This window comes from Trichechus manatus, unplaced genomic scaffold (genome assembly GCF_000243295.1).
Source record: "Trichechus manatus latirostris isolate Lorelei unplaced genomic scaffold, TriManLat1.0 scaffold00203, whole genome shotgun sequence".
NCBI classification, from domain to species: Eukaryota; Metazoa; Chordata; class Mammalia; order Sirenia; family Trichechidae; genus Trichechus; species Trichechus manatus.
Genome location: NW_004444139.1, coordinates 1612520 through 1629037, shown reverse-complemented (window position 1 = coordinate 1629037; position 16518 = coordinate 1612520). Strand labels below are relative to the sequence as shown.

General features: G+C 43.1%; 1 protein-coding gene across 1 annotated transcript in view; it reads left to right on the top strand.

Moving 5' to 3' along the window:
• Positions 1–16453: 16453 nt before the first annotated feature.
• Positions 16454–16518, top strand: part of TFCP2L1 (transcription factor CP2 like 1) — a 77684-nt gene continuing 77619 nt past the window's right edge. Inside the window, exon 1 of the mRNA XM_004388010.1 lies at positions 16454–16515. Coding sequence (XP_004388067.1) covers positions 16454–16515 — 62 coding nt within the window. The remainder of the gene's footprint in view (positions 16516–16518) is intronic.

Genomic DNA, 16518 nt, shown 5'->3' with positions numbered 1-16518 from the left:
CCCATACCCAATCTATCAGCAAAACCTGTGTGATGTACTAAGTATATTGAGAACTTGACAACTCCTCCACCATGTCTGTCTCTGTCTCCACAATCCAAGCCAACATCATCTCTTACCTGGCAATAGCTTTCTTTCTAGGCTCCCTGCTTTCACAGCTACCTTTCTACAGTCTCTTCTTCAGAATGGGAGTGGGCTTTTGACAATGTAAGTCAGATCATGTTACTCTTCCACTCAAAATCTGCCAGTTTAGTGTTAGTTAGGAGAGGCTAACGGGTTTAACAAACAACCAATATATTCCAAATGCTTAACACAATAGAGAGACTTCCTGGGTGGCACAAACAGTGCTACAAACCAAAAAGTTGGCAGTTCAAGTCCATCCAGAGGCACCTCAGAAGAAAGGCCTGGTAATCTATTTCCAAAAGATGACAGCCACTGAAAACCTCATGGAGGACAGTTCTACTCTGACACACATGGGGTTGCCATGAGTCAGAATCAACTCCACAGCAACTGGTTTGGTTTGTGGGTTTTTTTTTTTTTTAAAACCCAATAGCAGTTTATTTCTTACTCAAGTAAAGTCCACTTGGTTGGGGGTTCTGCTGCTTCACGTGGCACAAAGACAGAGGCTCTCCTATCCTCAACACCAAGTCTCCAAGACATCTCTGGGCACCAACATCCAATCAGGAGACGAGGGAAGAGAGAATGTGAAGAATCACATGGAAGACATTCATAGGCCAAGCCTCAAGGTGGAAAATGTCACTTCCACCCACGTTCCACACAGTCTCATGACTACACCAATTGGCAAGGAAACTTAAAAAATGTACTCTAGCTATGTGTGTCTGGGAAGAAAAGCGAATCTGAGAATAGTAAGCAGCCTAGCCACAAGCTCTCACCTCACTCAGAGTGAGAGACAAGCTCTCACCATGGCCTACAAAGTCCCATATGCTCTGTCCCCACTGCTTGTTTGTGCCCATCACCTCTTCGTCCCCCAGGCCACTCTGCTGCAGTCTCGCTGATCCCTTTGCTGTTCCTCAAACACTTCACTTATACTCCTGTCGCAAGATCTTTGCTGCTTGTTTTCCCTTTTCCTGGGACATTCTTCTCTCAGATCTCCACAAAGCTCACTCTTTCCACCTCTTGTAGTCTCAGTTCAGTTGTCAACTAGGAGTGGGTCTTTCCCCAAGCACTTGTATTCATTTTCTAGGGTGGCCTTAACAAAGTGCCACAAACTGGTGGCTTAAAACAATAGAAATTGGGAAATTCTGGGAAGATGGTGGCATGAACAAACAATCATACCAACTTTCCCCTACAAATACAATAAGAAATACAACAAGGAAGTGGTGCTTAGCTTTGAGGGACACTGAATTGGGGAGCAGGGGAAAACAGAGGAGAACTACAGACAAGCAAGGACCAACAAATCAACAACGGGTCACCTATGGTAGGAAAATTGTTTCTTCCACCGTCCCTGTCCCTTCCCTTCCACATGGGCCCCTGGCTGCTGTAAACTGGAGTACTGGTCCCAGAAAAAGAGACTGATTCCCTAATTACTACAGCCCCTGACTGGACAAAGAGAGAGGTCCCAAGCTTCTGTTCTAAAATCAATAAGACAGACCTCCCTGGGGGTCTGTTTGGAGTGTGCCAGCATCTCCCCTACCCACACACTGTTGGTTGCACGCCTTCTGTGAATTGCTACAGAAGGGCTGTGCAGTGGAGTCAGCTCTCAAGGTAAACAGTCAACCTGACTCCCTGCACATCCCATAGCTCAGGCCTCTGAAACTAAAAGGACAGGCCTCCTGGGGAGTCATTTCAAGTCTGTCTGCTCCCTCTTTCTGTCAGTGCTGAGGACTGTTCATTGAGGCTGCTGTGTGCTAAGAAGCAGGCATCTTTAGTGGAGGCTACACCCACAGCCAACATACCCCAGGGGGTTTCTGATAACAACAAGGCAGACTTCCATGGGAGTCCACTTGGAGTGTGCCAGCACCTCTCTCACCCAGATGCTGTTGGCTGCAAGCCTACTGCTAATTGCTACAGAAGGTTCAAGCAATGGAGTCTATTCCCATAGTAAACACTCCACTGGCCGCCTTGCACACCCCATAGCTCAGACCTCTGAAACCAACAGGACAGACCTCCTGGGGAGTCAGTTCAGATCTCTGTTCCACCTTTTGGTTGGTGCTGAAGACTGCTGACTGAGGCTGCTGTGCTAAGAAGCAGGCATCTTTAGTGAAGGGCACCCCCTCGGGAAATTATAGGCAACATTGGGAAGAAAGGGAATTTCAGAACACTTAATTGTGCTCACGTGGAACCTGTACATAGACCAAGAGGCAGTCATTCAAAAAGAACAAGAGGGTACTGCATGGTTTAAAATCAGGAAAGCTCTGTGTCAGGGTTGTAACCTTTCGCCATACTTATTTAATCTGTATGCTGAGCAAATAATCTGAAAAACTGGACTACATGAAGAAGAATGTGGCATCAAGATTGGAGGAAGACTCATTAACAACCTGCAAAATGCAGATGACACAATCTTAACTTGCTAAAAGTGAAGAGGACTTGAAGCACTTACTGATGAAGATCAAAGACTACAGCCTTCAGTATGGATTACACCTCAACATAAAGAAAACAAAAATCCTCACAATTGGACCAATAAGCAACATCATGATAAACAGAGAAAATATTGAGGTTGTCAAGGATTTCATTTTACTTGGATCCACAATCAGCGTTCATGGAAACAGCAGTCAAGAAATCAAATGACATATTGGGCAAATCCACTACAAAAGACCTCTTGTGTTAAAAAGCAGAGATGTCACTTTGAGGACTAAGGTGCACCTGACCCAAGCCATAGCATTTTCAGTCGCCTCATAAGCATGAGAAAGCTGGACAATGAATAAGGAAGACCGAAGAAGAATTGATGCTTTTAAATCATGGTGTTGGCCAAAAAATGTTGAATATACCATGAACTGCCAGAAGAATGAACAAATTGGTTTTTGAAGAAGTACAGCGGGAATGCTCCTTAGAAGGGAAGATGGCAAGACTTTGTCTCACATACTTTGGACCTCTATCAGGAGGGATCAGTCCCCGAAGGACATCATGCTTGGTAAAGTAGAGGATCAGCAAAAAAGAGGAAGACCCTTGATGAGATGGGTTGACACAGTGGCTGCAACAATGGGCTCAAGTATAGCAATGATTGTGAGAAGGCACAGGATGAGGTAGTGTTTTGTTGTGTTGTACATAGGGTTGCTATGAGTCAGAACCGACCTGATGGCAACTAATAACAAGAACACACCCACAGTCAGCGTAGTACAGGGAGGGCTCTGATAGCAGGCAGACCTCCCTGGAGGTCCATTTGGAGTATGATAGCCCCTTCCCCACTCAGCCACTCAGACACTGTCACCTGCAAGCCTGCTGTGAATTGGTACAGAAGGGTCCTGCAGTGGAGTCTGCTTTCATAGTCAGCACTCTATCTGCATTCCTGTGCACCCCATAGTTCTGGCCTCTGAAACCAATGGGACAAACCTTCCTAGGGGTCATTTAAAGTTAGTCTGCTGCCAATCCAGTTGGCACTGAGCACTGCTGACTGAGGCTGCTGCAGGTTAGGAAGCAGGAGTCTAAAGTGGAGTCTGCACTCACAGCCAACAATCTAGAGGAGGGAATCTGATGGCAATAAGGCAGACCTTCATGGGGGCCTGACCAGAGCATGACACCCCCCCACACAAGGTAATTATTGGTTGCCATGTTGCTGCAAATTGCTACAGAAGGCCCCCACAATGGAGTCTGCTCCCATAGTCAGCATTCTACTAGCCTCCCTGTGCACCCCATAAGCTTAGTCCTCTGAAACCAACAGGACAGACTTCTCTAGGGATCAGTTTGGGTCTGTATGCTCCCCCTTACAGTCAACGCTGAGGACTGCTGACTAAGGCTTCTGTGTGCTAGGAAATAGGCCTCTTGACTGGAGGGTACACCCACAGGCAACATACTATGGGGCAGGCTCTGATAGCAATAGCCAGACCTCCCTGGAAGTCCATTTGGAGTGTGACTACCCCTCTCCCAACTGGTAACTGTTGGCTCCTGGACTGATACAAACTCCTACAGATGGCTCCCTACAGTGAAGTCAAGAGGAAGGTCACCTAAGTGGAGACTGTTCCCCCAACCACCACAGGGCCACTGAAGCTCTGAAACCAAGACAGATTTCTCAGAGGTCTTTCTGTGCCAGTCCCTCCTCCTCCTGAAATGAAGGAGTCTGCCTGTGCTTCTTCTGAATGGCAGCTCAGCTATAACCAACTCCCACAAAGCAGGGAAGGAAACCTCAGTCAAAATTGGAGGGCAACACCCAGCCCCAAAGGGGGCTTGCTGGGTGTGGGGTTTTCTGCCTAAAAATGTGATTGTAGAAAAAGAGAAAGGAAAGGAGTAATAATCAGAGAGGGAACTGAACCCCCAGGTGGACAGATTGGTTTGTACATGATATCTTGCCTGAGTGGTGGTGCCTGCTGGTGGACAGACTGACCACAGTGAATTCTCTAGTGTGTCCAGGAGAGATTGAAAGTTGAAAAACGAGATCTAGGACTTCTGAATCCCAATTAAACCATGGAGGGAGGAGGAGTTATTACAGAGAAGGAGAGGAAATGGTAAGCAAAGGCCGAACGCTCTGCCCACTTAAGAGGTTTTTTTGCAGAAAGTAGTGTGAGTAAAAACAACAAACACTGGGGAAAACAGAGAAAGTTGACACCCTTAAAATTCCAATGCTCCAACAAAAAAATCACAAGACACAGAAAGAACAGAGAAACAACGGCCTATCCAAATGAACACGAAAAAGGGAGGGAAAGCACATCTAGGAATGACTAAATAATGGAAAAAAATAGATAAATATTATACAACAACATTAGCATAATTAAAGAACTAAGGGAAAACAGACAAAAAGCTAAAAGAAATTAGGAAAACAATGCAAGAACAAAATGAAGATCTAAAAAAAGAGATATTGCAACTGAAAGGACAATGACTGAAATGAGAAACACAATAGAAGGAATTAACAACAGATTTAATAAGGCAGAAGAAAGAATTAACAAATTAGAACATAAGATTGTTAAAATTACAGATGCTTAAGAGCATCAAGAATGGATGCTCAAGAAGGCTGAGCACAGTTTAATGGAATTATGGGACAACAGCAAGAGACCTAATATACACATCATGGGAATTCCAGAAGGAGATGAGACAGAGAAAGGGACAGAAAAAATATTTGATGAAATAATGACAGAAAATTTCCTCAGTCTAATGAAAGACATGAATCTACAAAGCCAAGACTCTCAAAGAACCCCAAGCAGGATAAACCCGAAGAGATCTATACCAAGACACATTACTGTTACTCTCAAAAATTAAAGAGAGAATCCTGAAAGCAGTGAGAAAGAAGCAAACAGTTGCATACAAAGGGTCCTCAATAAAATTAAGTGCCGATTTCTCCTAAGAAACATTGGAGGCCAGAATGCAAAGGAACAATATATTTAAAGTGCTGAAATTAAAAAAAAAAAAAAAAGTCAAACAAGAATATGATACCCAGCAAAACTATACTTCAAGAATGAGGGTGAAATTAAAACATTCCCAGACAAACAGAAGCTGAGAGAGTTCATAGCCACCAGACCAGCCCTACAAAAAAACACTAACAGGAGTTCTGTAGAAGGAAGGGAAAAGATGCTAAAAACTAATTCAAAGCTATAATAAAAAGATCCCTAATAAAGGGAAATGCATGGAAAAGTATAAGGACTAGTAATAAGGTATTCATGACTGATAATTCTAAATGTTTTTTTCTTCATGTTTTTTAATAACAAATATATAAAAGGCCAGGATAAAATTATGTTACAAGACATATTAAATATAAAGACATAATTAATGATATCAACAACAGAAGGGGGGAGAGGAATGGTATATAGAATTTCTTGTATGTTACTGAAGTTAAGTTGGTACCAACTTATCCTAGAATGTTATAAATACAAGCTCTTAAATGTGGTATTCATGGTAACCACTAAGAAAACATATAAACAACATACAAGAAAGGAAAGAAGAAGGGAATAAAAAAGGTTCACTACAAAGCCAACAAAACACAAGAGCAGACAGGACTAAAGGACAAAGCCAAAGAAAGCATAAGACACTAAAATAATCATAATAATAAAATAACAAAACAGCAGAAGTAAGGCACTTCTTATCAGTAATTACAGTGAATGTAAATGGACAAAATGCTCCAATAAAAAGGCAGAGTGGCAGAATGGATAAAAAAACATGATCCAACTATACACTGTTTACAAGTGACACATCTTAAACCCAAGGACACAAATAGGTTGAAAGTGAAAGGATGGAAAAGATATTCCATGCAAATAATCAAAAGAGAGCTGGAGTGGCAATCTTAATATCAGACAAAATAGACTTGAAGACAGAATCTGTCAGAAGAGATAAAGATGGACATTATACAGTGATAAAAGGGTCAATTAATCAAGAATATTTAGCAATCATAAATATATATGCACCCAACATCACAGCACCTAAATATATGAAGCAAACACTGACAGAATTGAAATAAGAAATAGCTGGTACTACAATGACAGTTGGAGACATCAATACACTGCTTTCTTTATTGGACAGAACATTCAGAAAGATGTCACAGATTGAATTACCTCCCCCCCAAAATGTGTGTATCAATTTGGCTGGGCCATGATTCCCAGTATTGTGTGGTTGTCTTCCATTTTGTGATTGTAATTTTATGTTAAAGAGGATTAGGGTAGGATCGAAACACCCTTACTAAGGCCACATCCCTGATTCAATGCAAAGGGAGTTTCCCTGGGGTGTGGCCTGCACCACCTTTTATCTTACAAGAGATAAAAGGAAAGGGAAGCAAACAGAGAGTTGGGGACCTCATACCACCAAGAACCCAGTGCCAGGAGCAGAGCATGTCCTTTGGACCTGAGATTCCTGTGCTGAGATGCTACCAGACCAAGGGAAGACTGATGACAACGGCCTTCCTCCAGAGCCAATGGAAAGAGAAAGCCCTCCCCTGGAGCTGACACCCTGAATTTGGACTTGTAGCCTACTGGACTGTGAAAGAATACATTTCTCTTTGTTAAAGCCATCCATTTGTGGTATTTCTGTTACAGCAGCACTAGATGACTAAGACGGAAGATCAACAAGGAAATAGAAAACCTGAAACCAACTAGACTTAGCATATGCATATACAACACTCCATCCCAAAACAGCACAAGATACATTCTACTCGAGTGCACATGGATCATTTGCCAGGACAGACCACATTTTAGGTCACAGAGCAGGTCTTGATAAATTTGAAAAGATTAATTCATGAAGTATTTTTTCTGATCACAATGGAGTGAAGCTAGAAATCAATAACAGAAAAAAACCTGAAAATACACAAACATATGGAAATTGAACTATTAATCTACCAATGGGTCAAGGAAGAATTTAAAAAAATCTAAATTTTTTAGAGTAAAATGAAAATGAAAGCACAACATACCAAAACTTACGGGATTCAGCAAAGACAGTACTTAGAGGGAAACTTACAGCATTAAATCCCTACATAAAAAAAGAAGAAAGATCTCAAATGAACAGCCTAACTGGATAACTCCAGGAACTAGAAAGAGAAGAGCAAACTAAGCTTTCCCCTGCCAGAAGAAAGGAAATAACAAAGAGCAGAGCAGGAAAATAAATCAAAAACAGAAAAACAATAGAGAGAATCCATAAAATCAGAAGTTGGTTATTTGAAAAGATCAATAAAATTAACAAACTTTTAGCTAGACTGAAAAATAAAAGAAAAGTTGTGAATAACCAAAATGAAAAATGAAAAAGGGGACAGTACAACTGACCTGATAGGAATAAAGAAAAGTATGACAGAATATAATGAACAATTGTATGGCAACAAGCTGGAAAACCTAAATGAAATGGACAAATTCTTAGAAGCACACAACCTACCCAAACTGACTCAAGAGGAAATAGAAAGTCTCAACAGACCCATAACAAGTGAAGAGATAGAATCCATGATCAAAAACTTCCCAGCAAAACAAAGTCCTGGACCGGATGGTTTCCCTAGGGAATTCTACAAAACATTTAGAGAAGAATTGACACCCATACTGTTCAAATTCTTCCGAATGACGGAAGGAAGAAACACTTCCTAATTCATTCTATGAGGCAAATATAACCTGATTTGCCAGGCAAAGACACCACAAGAAAAGAAAATACAGGCCAATATCTCCTAAGAATAGAGATGCAAAAATCCTCAACAAAATACTAGTGAATAGAATCTAACAGCATATTAAGTCATATACCATAATCAAGTGGGATTTATCCCAGGAATGCAGCAATAGTTCAACATCACAAATTCGATCAACATAATACACCACATGCATAGAACAAAGGAAAAGAACCATATGATCTTCTTTATGAATGCAGAAAAAGTATTTGATAAAATCCAACACACTTCCTTGATGAAAACCCTAAAGAAGATTGGAATAGAAAGGAAATTCCTCAACACGACTCAGGGCAAATATGAAAAGCCAACAGCCAACAACATACTTAATGGAGAAAGACTGAGAACTTTCCCCTCGAAATAGGGAACAAGACAAGAGCGCCCACTCTCAGCATTCCTATTCAATATTGTGTTGGAAGTCCCAGCCAGAGCAACAAGGAAATAAAAATAAATAAAATGTATCCACACTGGAAAAGAAGTAAAATTATCTCTATTCATGGACCATATGATTCTATACATAGAATATCCCAAGGAGTCCACAAGAAAATTTCTAGAGCTAATAAGAGGAATTTGGCAAAGTTGCAGGGTATGAGGTCAACAAACAAAAACAGTTGGGTTTCTATATACCTGCAACAAGACACCTGAAAGGGAAATTAGGGAAACAGTTCCATTTACAATAGCATCTAAAAGAATAAAATACCTAGGAATAAATCGAACCAGGACGTGAAGGACTTATACAATGAAAACTATAAAACATTGCTGAAGGAGATTAAAAAAGACTTAAATAAATGGAAAGATGTTCCACGTTCATGGATTGGAAGACTTAATATTGTTAAGATGTCAACACCACCCAAAGCAACCTATAGATTCAATACAATCCCAATCAAAATTCTAACAGCCTTTTCTACAGAGATAGAAAAACTAATTCTCACCTTTATATGGAATGACAAGAGGCCCCAAATAGCTAAAACAATATTGAAAGAGAAGCACAAAGTAAAAGGACTCACACTTCCTGATTTTAAAACATACTATACAGCTACAATAATCAAAACAACCTGGTACTGATACAACAACAGACACATAGACCAATGCAGTAGAACTGAGAGTCCAGACTAATGGGGCACAACAGTCGAGCGACAGGGACTAGAAGGCAGGAGGGCACAGGAAACCTGGTAATAGGGAACTCAAGGTTGAGAAGAAACAGTGTTGACATGTTGTGGCGTTGTTAACGATCGTCATAAAACAGTCAAGTGTACTGTTTACCGAGAAACTATTTGTTCTGTAAACCTTCATCTAAAGTACAATTAAAAAAAAAAAAAAAAGAATTGAGAGTCCACAAATAAACCCACACATTTACGGTCAACTAATTTTTTTGACAAGGGTGCTAAGTCCATTTCATGGCGAAAGAAGAGTCTCTTCAATAAATAGTGCCGGGAAAATTGGATTCCCACGTGTAGAAAAATGAAACAGGATCCATGCCTCACGCCATACACAAAAACAAATTCAAAATGATTAAGCACCTAAATGTGCAGTCTAAAACCATAGAATTCTTAGAAGAACAAGCAGGGGCAACACTGTCGGGCCTCGCTTTCAACAATGGATTATCTAATATAGTAACAAAAGCATAAAAGTGAAAAGACAAGCTACCAACTGGGAGAATATCCAGAAACCATATATCCATCAGGAATCTAATAACCACCATATGCATAGAACTTCAACAACTTGACAACAAAAAGACAAATAACCCAATCATAAAATTGGCAAAGGTCTTGAATAGACATTTCACCAAAAAGAATATTTAAATGGCCATCAAACACATGAAAAGGTTCTCAGTGTCATTAGCCATCAGAAAGAGGCAAACTAAAACCACAATGAGATACCATTTTACTCCCACTAGGGTGGAAACCCTGGTGGCGTATTGGTTAAGAGCTATAGCTGCTAATCAAAAGGTTAGCGGTACGAATCCACCATGTGCTCCTTGGAAACTCTATGGGCCAGAACAGAATGTGAAATTCTCACGGACTCTAGACCTTCTGGAGCCATGGGGGGTGGATGAACTCCTGAAACTATTTCCCTAAGATAATCTTAAACCTTAAACCAAAAACATCCCCTGAAGTCTTCTTAAAAACCAAACAATAGTTTAGCTTAACTAGTAAAAAGGTCTGCCTTGAGCATTATGCTCTTTTAAGAGCTATCTACATGGGATCAAATTGACAACAGCAACTCGAAAGATTAGACAGGAAACTGTTACTGATTGAGTTGTATCCCCCCAAAATGTGTGTCAACTTGACTAGGCCATGATTCCCGGTATTGTGTGTTTGTCCACCGTTTTGTCATCTGACTTGATTTTCCTTTGTGTTGTAAATCCTACTTTATGATGTTAAGAGGCAAGATTAGAGAAGTTATGTTAATGAGGCAGGACTCAATCTGAAAGATTAGGTTGTGTCTTGAGTCAATCTCTTTTGAGATATGAAAGAGAGAAGTGAGCAGAGAGACAGGGGACCTCCTACCACCAAGAAAGTAGTGCCAGGAGCAAAGCATGTCCTTTGGAACCAGTGTCCCAGTGCTGAGAAGCTTCTAGTCCAGGGGAAGACTGATGACAAGGACCTTCCTCCAGAGCCAACAGAGAAAGCCTTCCCCTGGAGCTGGCACCCTGAATTCGGACTCCTAGCCTCCTAGACTGTGAGAGAATAAATTTCTCTTTGTTAAGGCCATCCACTTGTGGTATTTCTGTTATAGCAGCACCGGATAACTAAGACAGAAGCTTAGGAGGCAGTGAGTTTATGTTAACGAGGCAGGAACAACTCAGAAAAGGAGGGTGAGAATGGTTGCACAACTTGAAGAACATAATCAATATCACTAAATTGTACACGTATAAAGTGTTGTATTGGTGTATGTTTTGCTGCGTATATTCTCAACCAACAAAAACAAGATAAATACAATTTAGGGGAAAAAAAGAAAACCAAAACACAAATGTCCAGTTTCACGCATTTAACTATTTGAATTCTGAAGGAACTTTTTAAAAGAAGACTCTTTATATTTTGAAATAATTTTAGATTTACAGAAAAGTTGCCGAGATAATACAAAGTGTTCCTATAAGCCCTTCACCTGGTTTCCCATTGTTAACATTATCGTGGTGCCTTGGACAAAGCAAAGAAACCAGACTGTATGGTACTCGGAAGTAAATCCAGACTTCATTTGGATTTTAGGGAACATCTTTGAAAAGTCACTCTCCTCTTTGTGAGAGCTAGTGAAGTTCTAGAAAGAGAGACTGGGAATCAGACGTGAAGCTAAACTGCATCAGAGACAACAATGTGGGTAATTGGCAAATAGGATTCAATGGCTATTACTGGGATTTAACCACGTTTGCAGGGAGGCAGAATATGATGAAAAAACAACCAGAAGTTAGGAGGCGTCAGTTCATACGTAAATCTGTCATTTGCTCTGTGTCTTGGTAAGTTCCCTTACCTATATGCCTCAGTTTCCTCATCTGTAAAATGGGAATAACATTCCTTGCCCGAGGAGATGCTAGTTTCCTCAAATCCATTCTGATTCTTAGCTGAGCAAACACCACTCCAACAAGAACTACATTTCCCAGGCTTCCCTGCAATCAGATGGGGCCGGTTGACTGATTCTAGCAAAAGGGAAGTAAGCAGAAGGTATGTACATTTTTCTTGAAAGGAGAAGGGGTGCCCTTATTCTGCCCTTAGTCTTTGCTGCTGGCTGGAATGCTGTTGTACGGCTGGAGCTCCAGTAGTCATATTGCATGGTGCGAGATCTTGCAGATGGGAGGTACACTTGGCAAAGAAACAAAGTTTTTAATCTTAAAAATTACTATATTAGTATATAAAAAACCAAACCCATTGCCGTCGAGTCCATTCCGACTCATAGTGACCCTATAGGTCAGAGTAGAACTGCCCCATAGGGTTTCCAAGGAGCAGCTGGTAGATTCGAGCTGCCGACCTTTTGGTTAGCAGCCAAGCTCTTAACCACTGCGCCACCAGGGTTTTTTGCCAAATGTCACCCTCAGTTGAGAGCCACTGCTCTAGACCAGTGCTGTCCCATAGAAATATAATACAAGCCACAAATGTGAGCCCTGTATATAGCTTAAAATTTTCTAGTAGTCGCATTAAAAAGAGTAAAAAATAAACAGGTGAAGTGGTTAAGAGCTCGGCTGCTAACCAAAAGGTCAGCAGTTCGAATCCACCAGCCACTCTTGGAAACCCTAAGGAGAAGTTCTACTCTGTCCTATAGGGTTGCTAACAGTCAGAATTGACTGGACTGTGATGGGTTTGGTTTTGGTTGTATTGTATTTAATGCAGTATATTAAAAATATATGTGACCAATATAAAATTTATTAACAGGCTATTTTACATTCTTTTTTTTTTTTTTTATGTGACGTCTTTGAAATCCGGTGGCTATTTTACAGTTACAGGACATCTAGATTCAGATTACCCGTATTTCAAGTGTTCAATAGCCACGTGTAGCTCAGGAGCGCGGTATCGGATGGCGCTAACGCTAGACTTATAAAACTGGAGGAAGACATAAGTCTCTATCTTAAGTTATTTTCACTTTGGGTTTTCTGTTACTTGCAGAATGTAATCCTAACTAGCACATGGGGTTTTTGATCAGCTACCGGTAGTCCCAGACTTACAATGTATTCGAGTTATAACAAACCACACTTAATGACTGTTCTTTTTTTTGTACATCTTATCATCAGTGATAAGTACTACATACAGTGCTGCAGCGCGTAGTTTGCTGAGGTTATCATTCGCAGATGTTCAATTTTACGATTTACTGTTCAAAACACTGCTGTATAGATTTCGTTTTCTAAACGAAATCAGGGGCTTCAGTTGCTTGAAAACATGGACTCCAATGCTGATCGCTTTGCCAAAGTCCACAGGCAGATTCAGGAAGCAGTGAGATGTTACCATGAAATATATGGAGAAAGAAGAAAAGGACCATACAGCTAGCTCTCACTAATTTTCTGACTAGAAACTCCATCCTCATTCACACGGATAATCCAGATGATCCAGAACCTTCCACAAGTGGAGTTATGACCCTAACTCACAAAATGCCAATGTCATCCGCCTCGTCTTCATTGTCAGAGTAAATTTTTATGATCTGTGTATTTTTTTATGTATGTATGTATTAAAATATTTCATAAGTTTATATGTAATGTTTCCAACCCCCAGGATAAATAAAAATCAGCTTTATAAAGACACAGAACTCACAGACCATGCTCACGATTATGTGGTTTATTCGGGTAGTAACAGGCTGCAACTCGGGATCAGGATCAACTTGGAAGTAACAGGATACAGTTCTTCAAACCCGACCACTTCTAACCAAGACAGCTGTCAGCTTCTCAGCCATGCCCACAGGCAGATGACCCTTCTCTCAGCTGTGCCTGAAGCAGGCCTTCTCTCAGCCTCTGCCCTGCTTGGGCAAGTGGTACAGCTCTTTAGCTCCACCGAAAAGTGCTGGGAGGCACCCCACTCCACCAGCGAGCCTCCTGCCTGAAGGCACTCAGCTCTCTCACTCAACAAGCCCACTGCAGCTGCCTCACTCTGTCTTCAGTGTTACAGCTCTCTCTTTTCTGGGTCTAGGAGGTTTTCATCCCAGGCCCCCTGGTCCAAAGGCCACAGTATGCTCCAGGCTCTTCTTGATGATAGTGAGGTCCCTCTCGACCTCCTTGGGATTGGCGCTTATATTCAATTTCAAGGCATGGCCCAGACCACAAATTGACCAATCCCTTGGTAGACCACAAATCACTCAATTTGCATAGTAATCAACCCATTCCTGCAAGGTGACTTAATCCTATTGGGTGGTTTTATGCACCTTATTTGCATAGCAGACTAACCAATCCCTTGCAAGTCTGTGGCCTAGCCAATCATTTTGGCAGAATTATAAACCCAAGGCCAGAAAGGCCACATATAAAGAGAAACCCATTGCACCGCACAGGGGCCAACTCAACAGCAGATAACAACACTCATCTGACCCCTCTGCTTCATCACCATCCTGAAACTAAACCTTAATGCCACTCATTTTACTAATCACAAAACCGAGGCTCAAAGGGGCTAAGGGACTTGATTGATATATCAGTTCTCTGTTGCTATGAAGCAACCTGTCCCATAATTAGTGGCTCAAAACCACAGCCATTTACTTGCTCATGCATCCGCATTTTGGGTAGGGCTTGGTGGGGACCGCTCGTCTTTGCTCCAGGTGATGTCTGACGGGGCAGGCCCATTGGAGAAGTCATGCTTGAGCACCTGAGGGCCACCTGGGTCTCACTCTTTATGTGGTGGTCCAGACCTCCAGGAGAGCAGAGGCAGAAGCCGCCAGGCCTCGTAGGGGCCAGCCCTGAACTGGGATGGCATCGCTTCTGTTGTGTCCTATGGTCCAAGCAAGCCATGTGTCAAACCTGGGATGAAGGGAGGGGAAACAGGATGTTGGTGCATGTCTTAACAGAAATACCACAAATGGGTGGCTTTAACAAACAGAAATGTATTTTCTCACAGTTTAGGAGTATAGAAGTCCAAATTCAGGGTGTTGGCTCTTGGGGAAGGCTTTCTCTCTCCGTTGGCTCTGGAGGAAGATCCTTGTCTGTTTGCGCTTTTGCTCTTGGGTAATCTTCATGTGGCTTGGCATTTCTCTTCCCCCATGGCTGCTTCCCAATTTGTTTGTTTAATCTCATTTACATCTGAAAAGAGATTGACTCAAGACACACCCTACACTAATCCTGAATCATTAACATAACAAAGACAACCCATTCCAAATGGGATTATAACCACAGGCACAATCTGACTCATAGTGACTTTAGAGGACAAAGTGGAACCACGCCATAAGGTTTCCAAGGAGCGGCTGGTGGATTCGAACTCCTGACCTTTTGGTTAGCAGCCAAGCTCTTAACCTCTGCATCCTCAGGGTTTAGAAGTTAGCAGTTACAACACGTATTTTTGGGGGACACAATTCAATCCATAATAGTGCCCTTTGGACCAAGGGAAGCAAAGGAAGCAGGAGTGGACTGAGGGAGTGTAGATGCAGGTGTGGTGACAGATTTGACTGGTCCCACGGGGAGCCCGTGGGCTGAAATGGCTTATCAGTCTTGTCCCCCCTAAAAACCAAACCCGTTGCCATACTGTCGACTTTATAGGACAGAGTAGAACTGCCCCATAGGGTTTCCAAGGAGCAGCTGGTGGATTCGCACTGCTGATCTTTTGGTTAGCTCCGCCTTGTCCCCAGTTAGGCTGAAATGTCCATACTTTTATATTCCTGCCTGAATAATCATCCTGCCTGGATATCACTGGGACTTGGGACACACCAGGAAGGGTGTGGCCTTGGACGGAATGGCTCTGTGTAGCAGAGGCGGTCCCTGAGGGTGCTTAGGGCTGGCGGCTGACGGTACTCCCTGGGGCGAGGGCAGAAAGTCCTTCCTTGAAAAGGGATCCGAGCGGCACATTTCCATGTTCCTCGCAAGGCGGTGAGAAGTGGTAGTCCTTTAGAGTTGCCAGTTGGAAGCTGTTGCTGGAGGGAGGGGAGCTGAGAGGGCAGGGTGAGGAAGGGCTTTGCCCACGTCCGTGCTTGAGCGAGCTGGGAGTTCTGGGCTCGGGTCCCCATGGGACCTCATTCAAGTCAATTAACAGCGACAGAGTGACAGTGTGCCGGGCGTTGTGCTATGTATGGAAAAGGGGGTCCGGATATCACCTGGTGTGGGTCACGGCTTCACGGAGCTCCACTCCCTCCTCACCGGCCCCCTTTGCCCTCCTGCCCCCCTCCAACCCGCTGTCAGCACTGCTGCAAGCCGGATCTTTCCAAAACGCAAATCGGAAATGTGACTCCTGGGCTTCAAACACTTTAGGGGCTTCCCTTCATACTTAGACTAAAACCCCAGCTTCTCCTCTCAGCGGACGGCTGAGGGAGTGTCACCTGGGTGCCCCTGGGGTAGGAGAGAGGCGCCAGACCCAGCCCGCGGCCGCACCGCCCCTCCGATCTCGCGGACCTGGGGACGCGCTCGGTTCGGGGAGGGGCGCCACACAGGTTAGCTCGGGTGCAGCGGCCACTGGCCAGCCGCCCGTCCTCCGCGTTTCCTGGGGGCGGCCCCGCCGCGGCCCCGCCCCTCGAGCCGCCCATAAATGCGCCCTGCGGCGAGCGCGGCGGGCCTGGAGCGCCGGAGTCTGGCGTGCGTGTGCTGTCGGCGCGCAGGTCGGCGGCGCTCGGAGCTCAGCCATGCTGTTCTGGCACACGCAGCCCGAGCACTACAACCAGCACAACTCCGGCAGCTACCTGCGGTA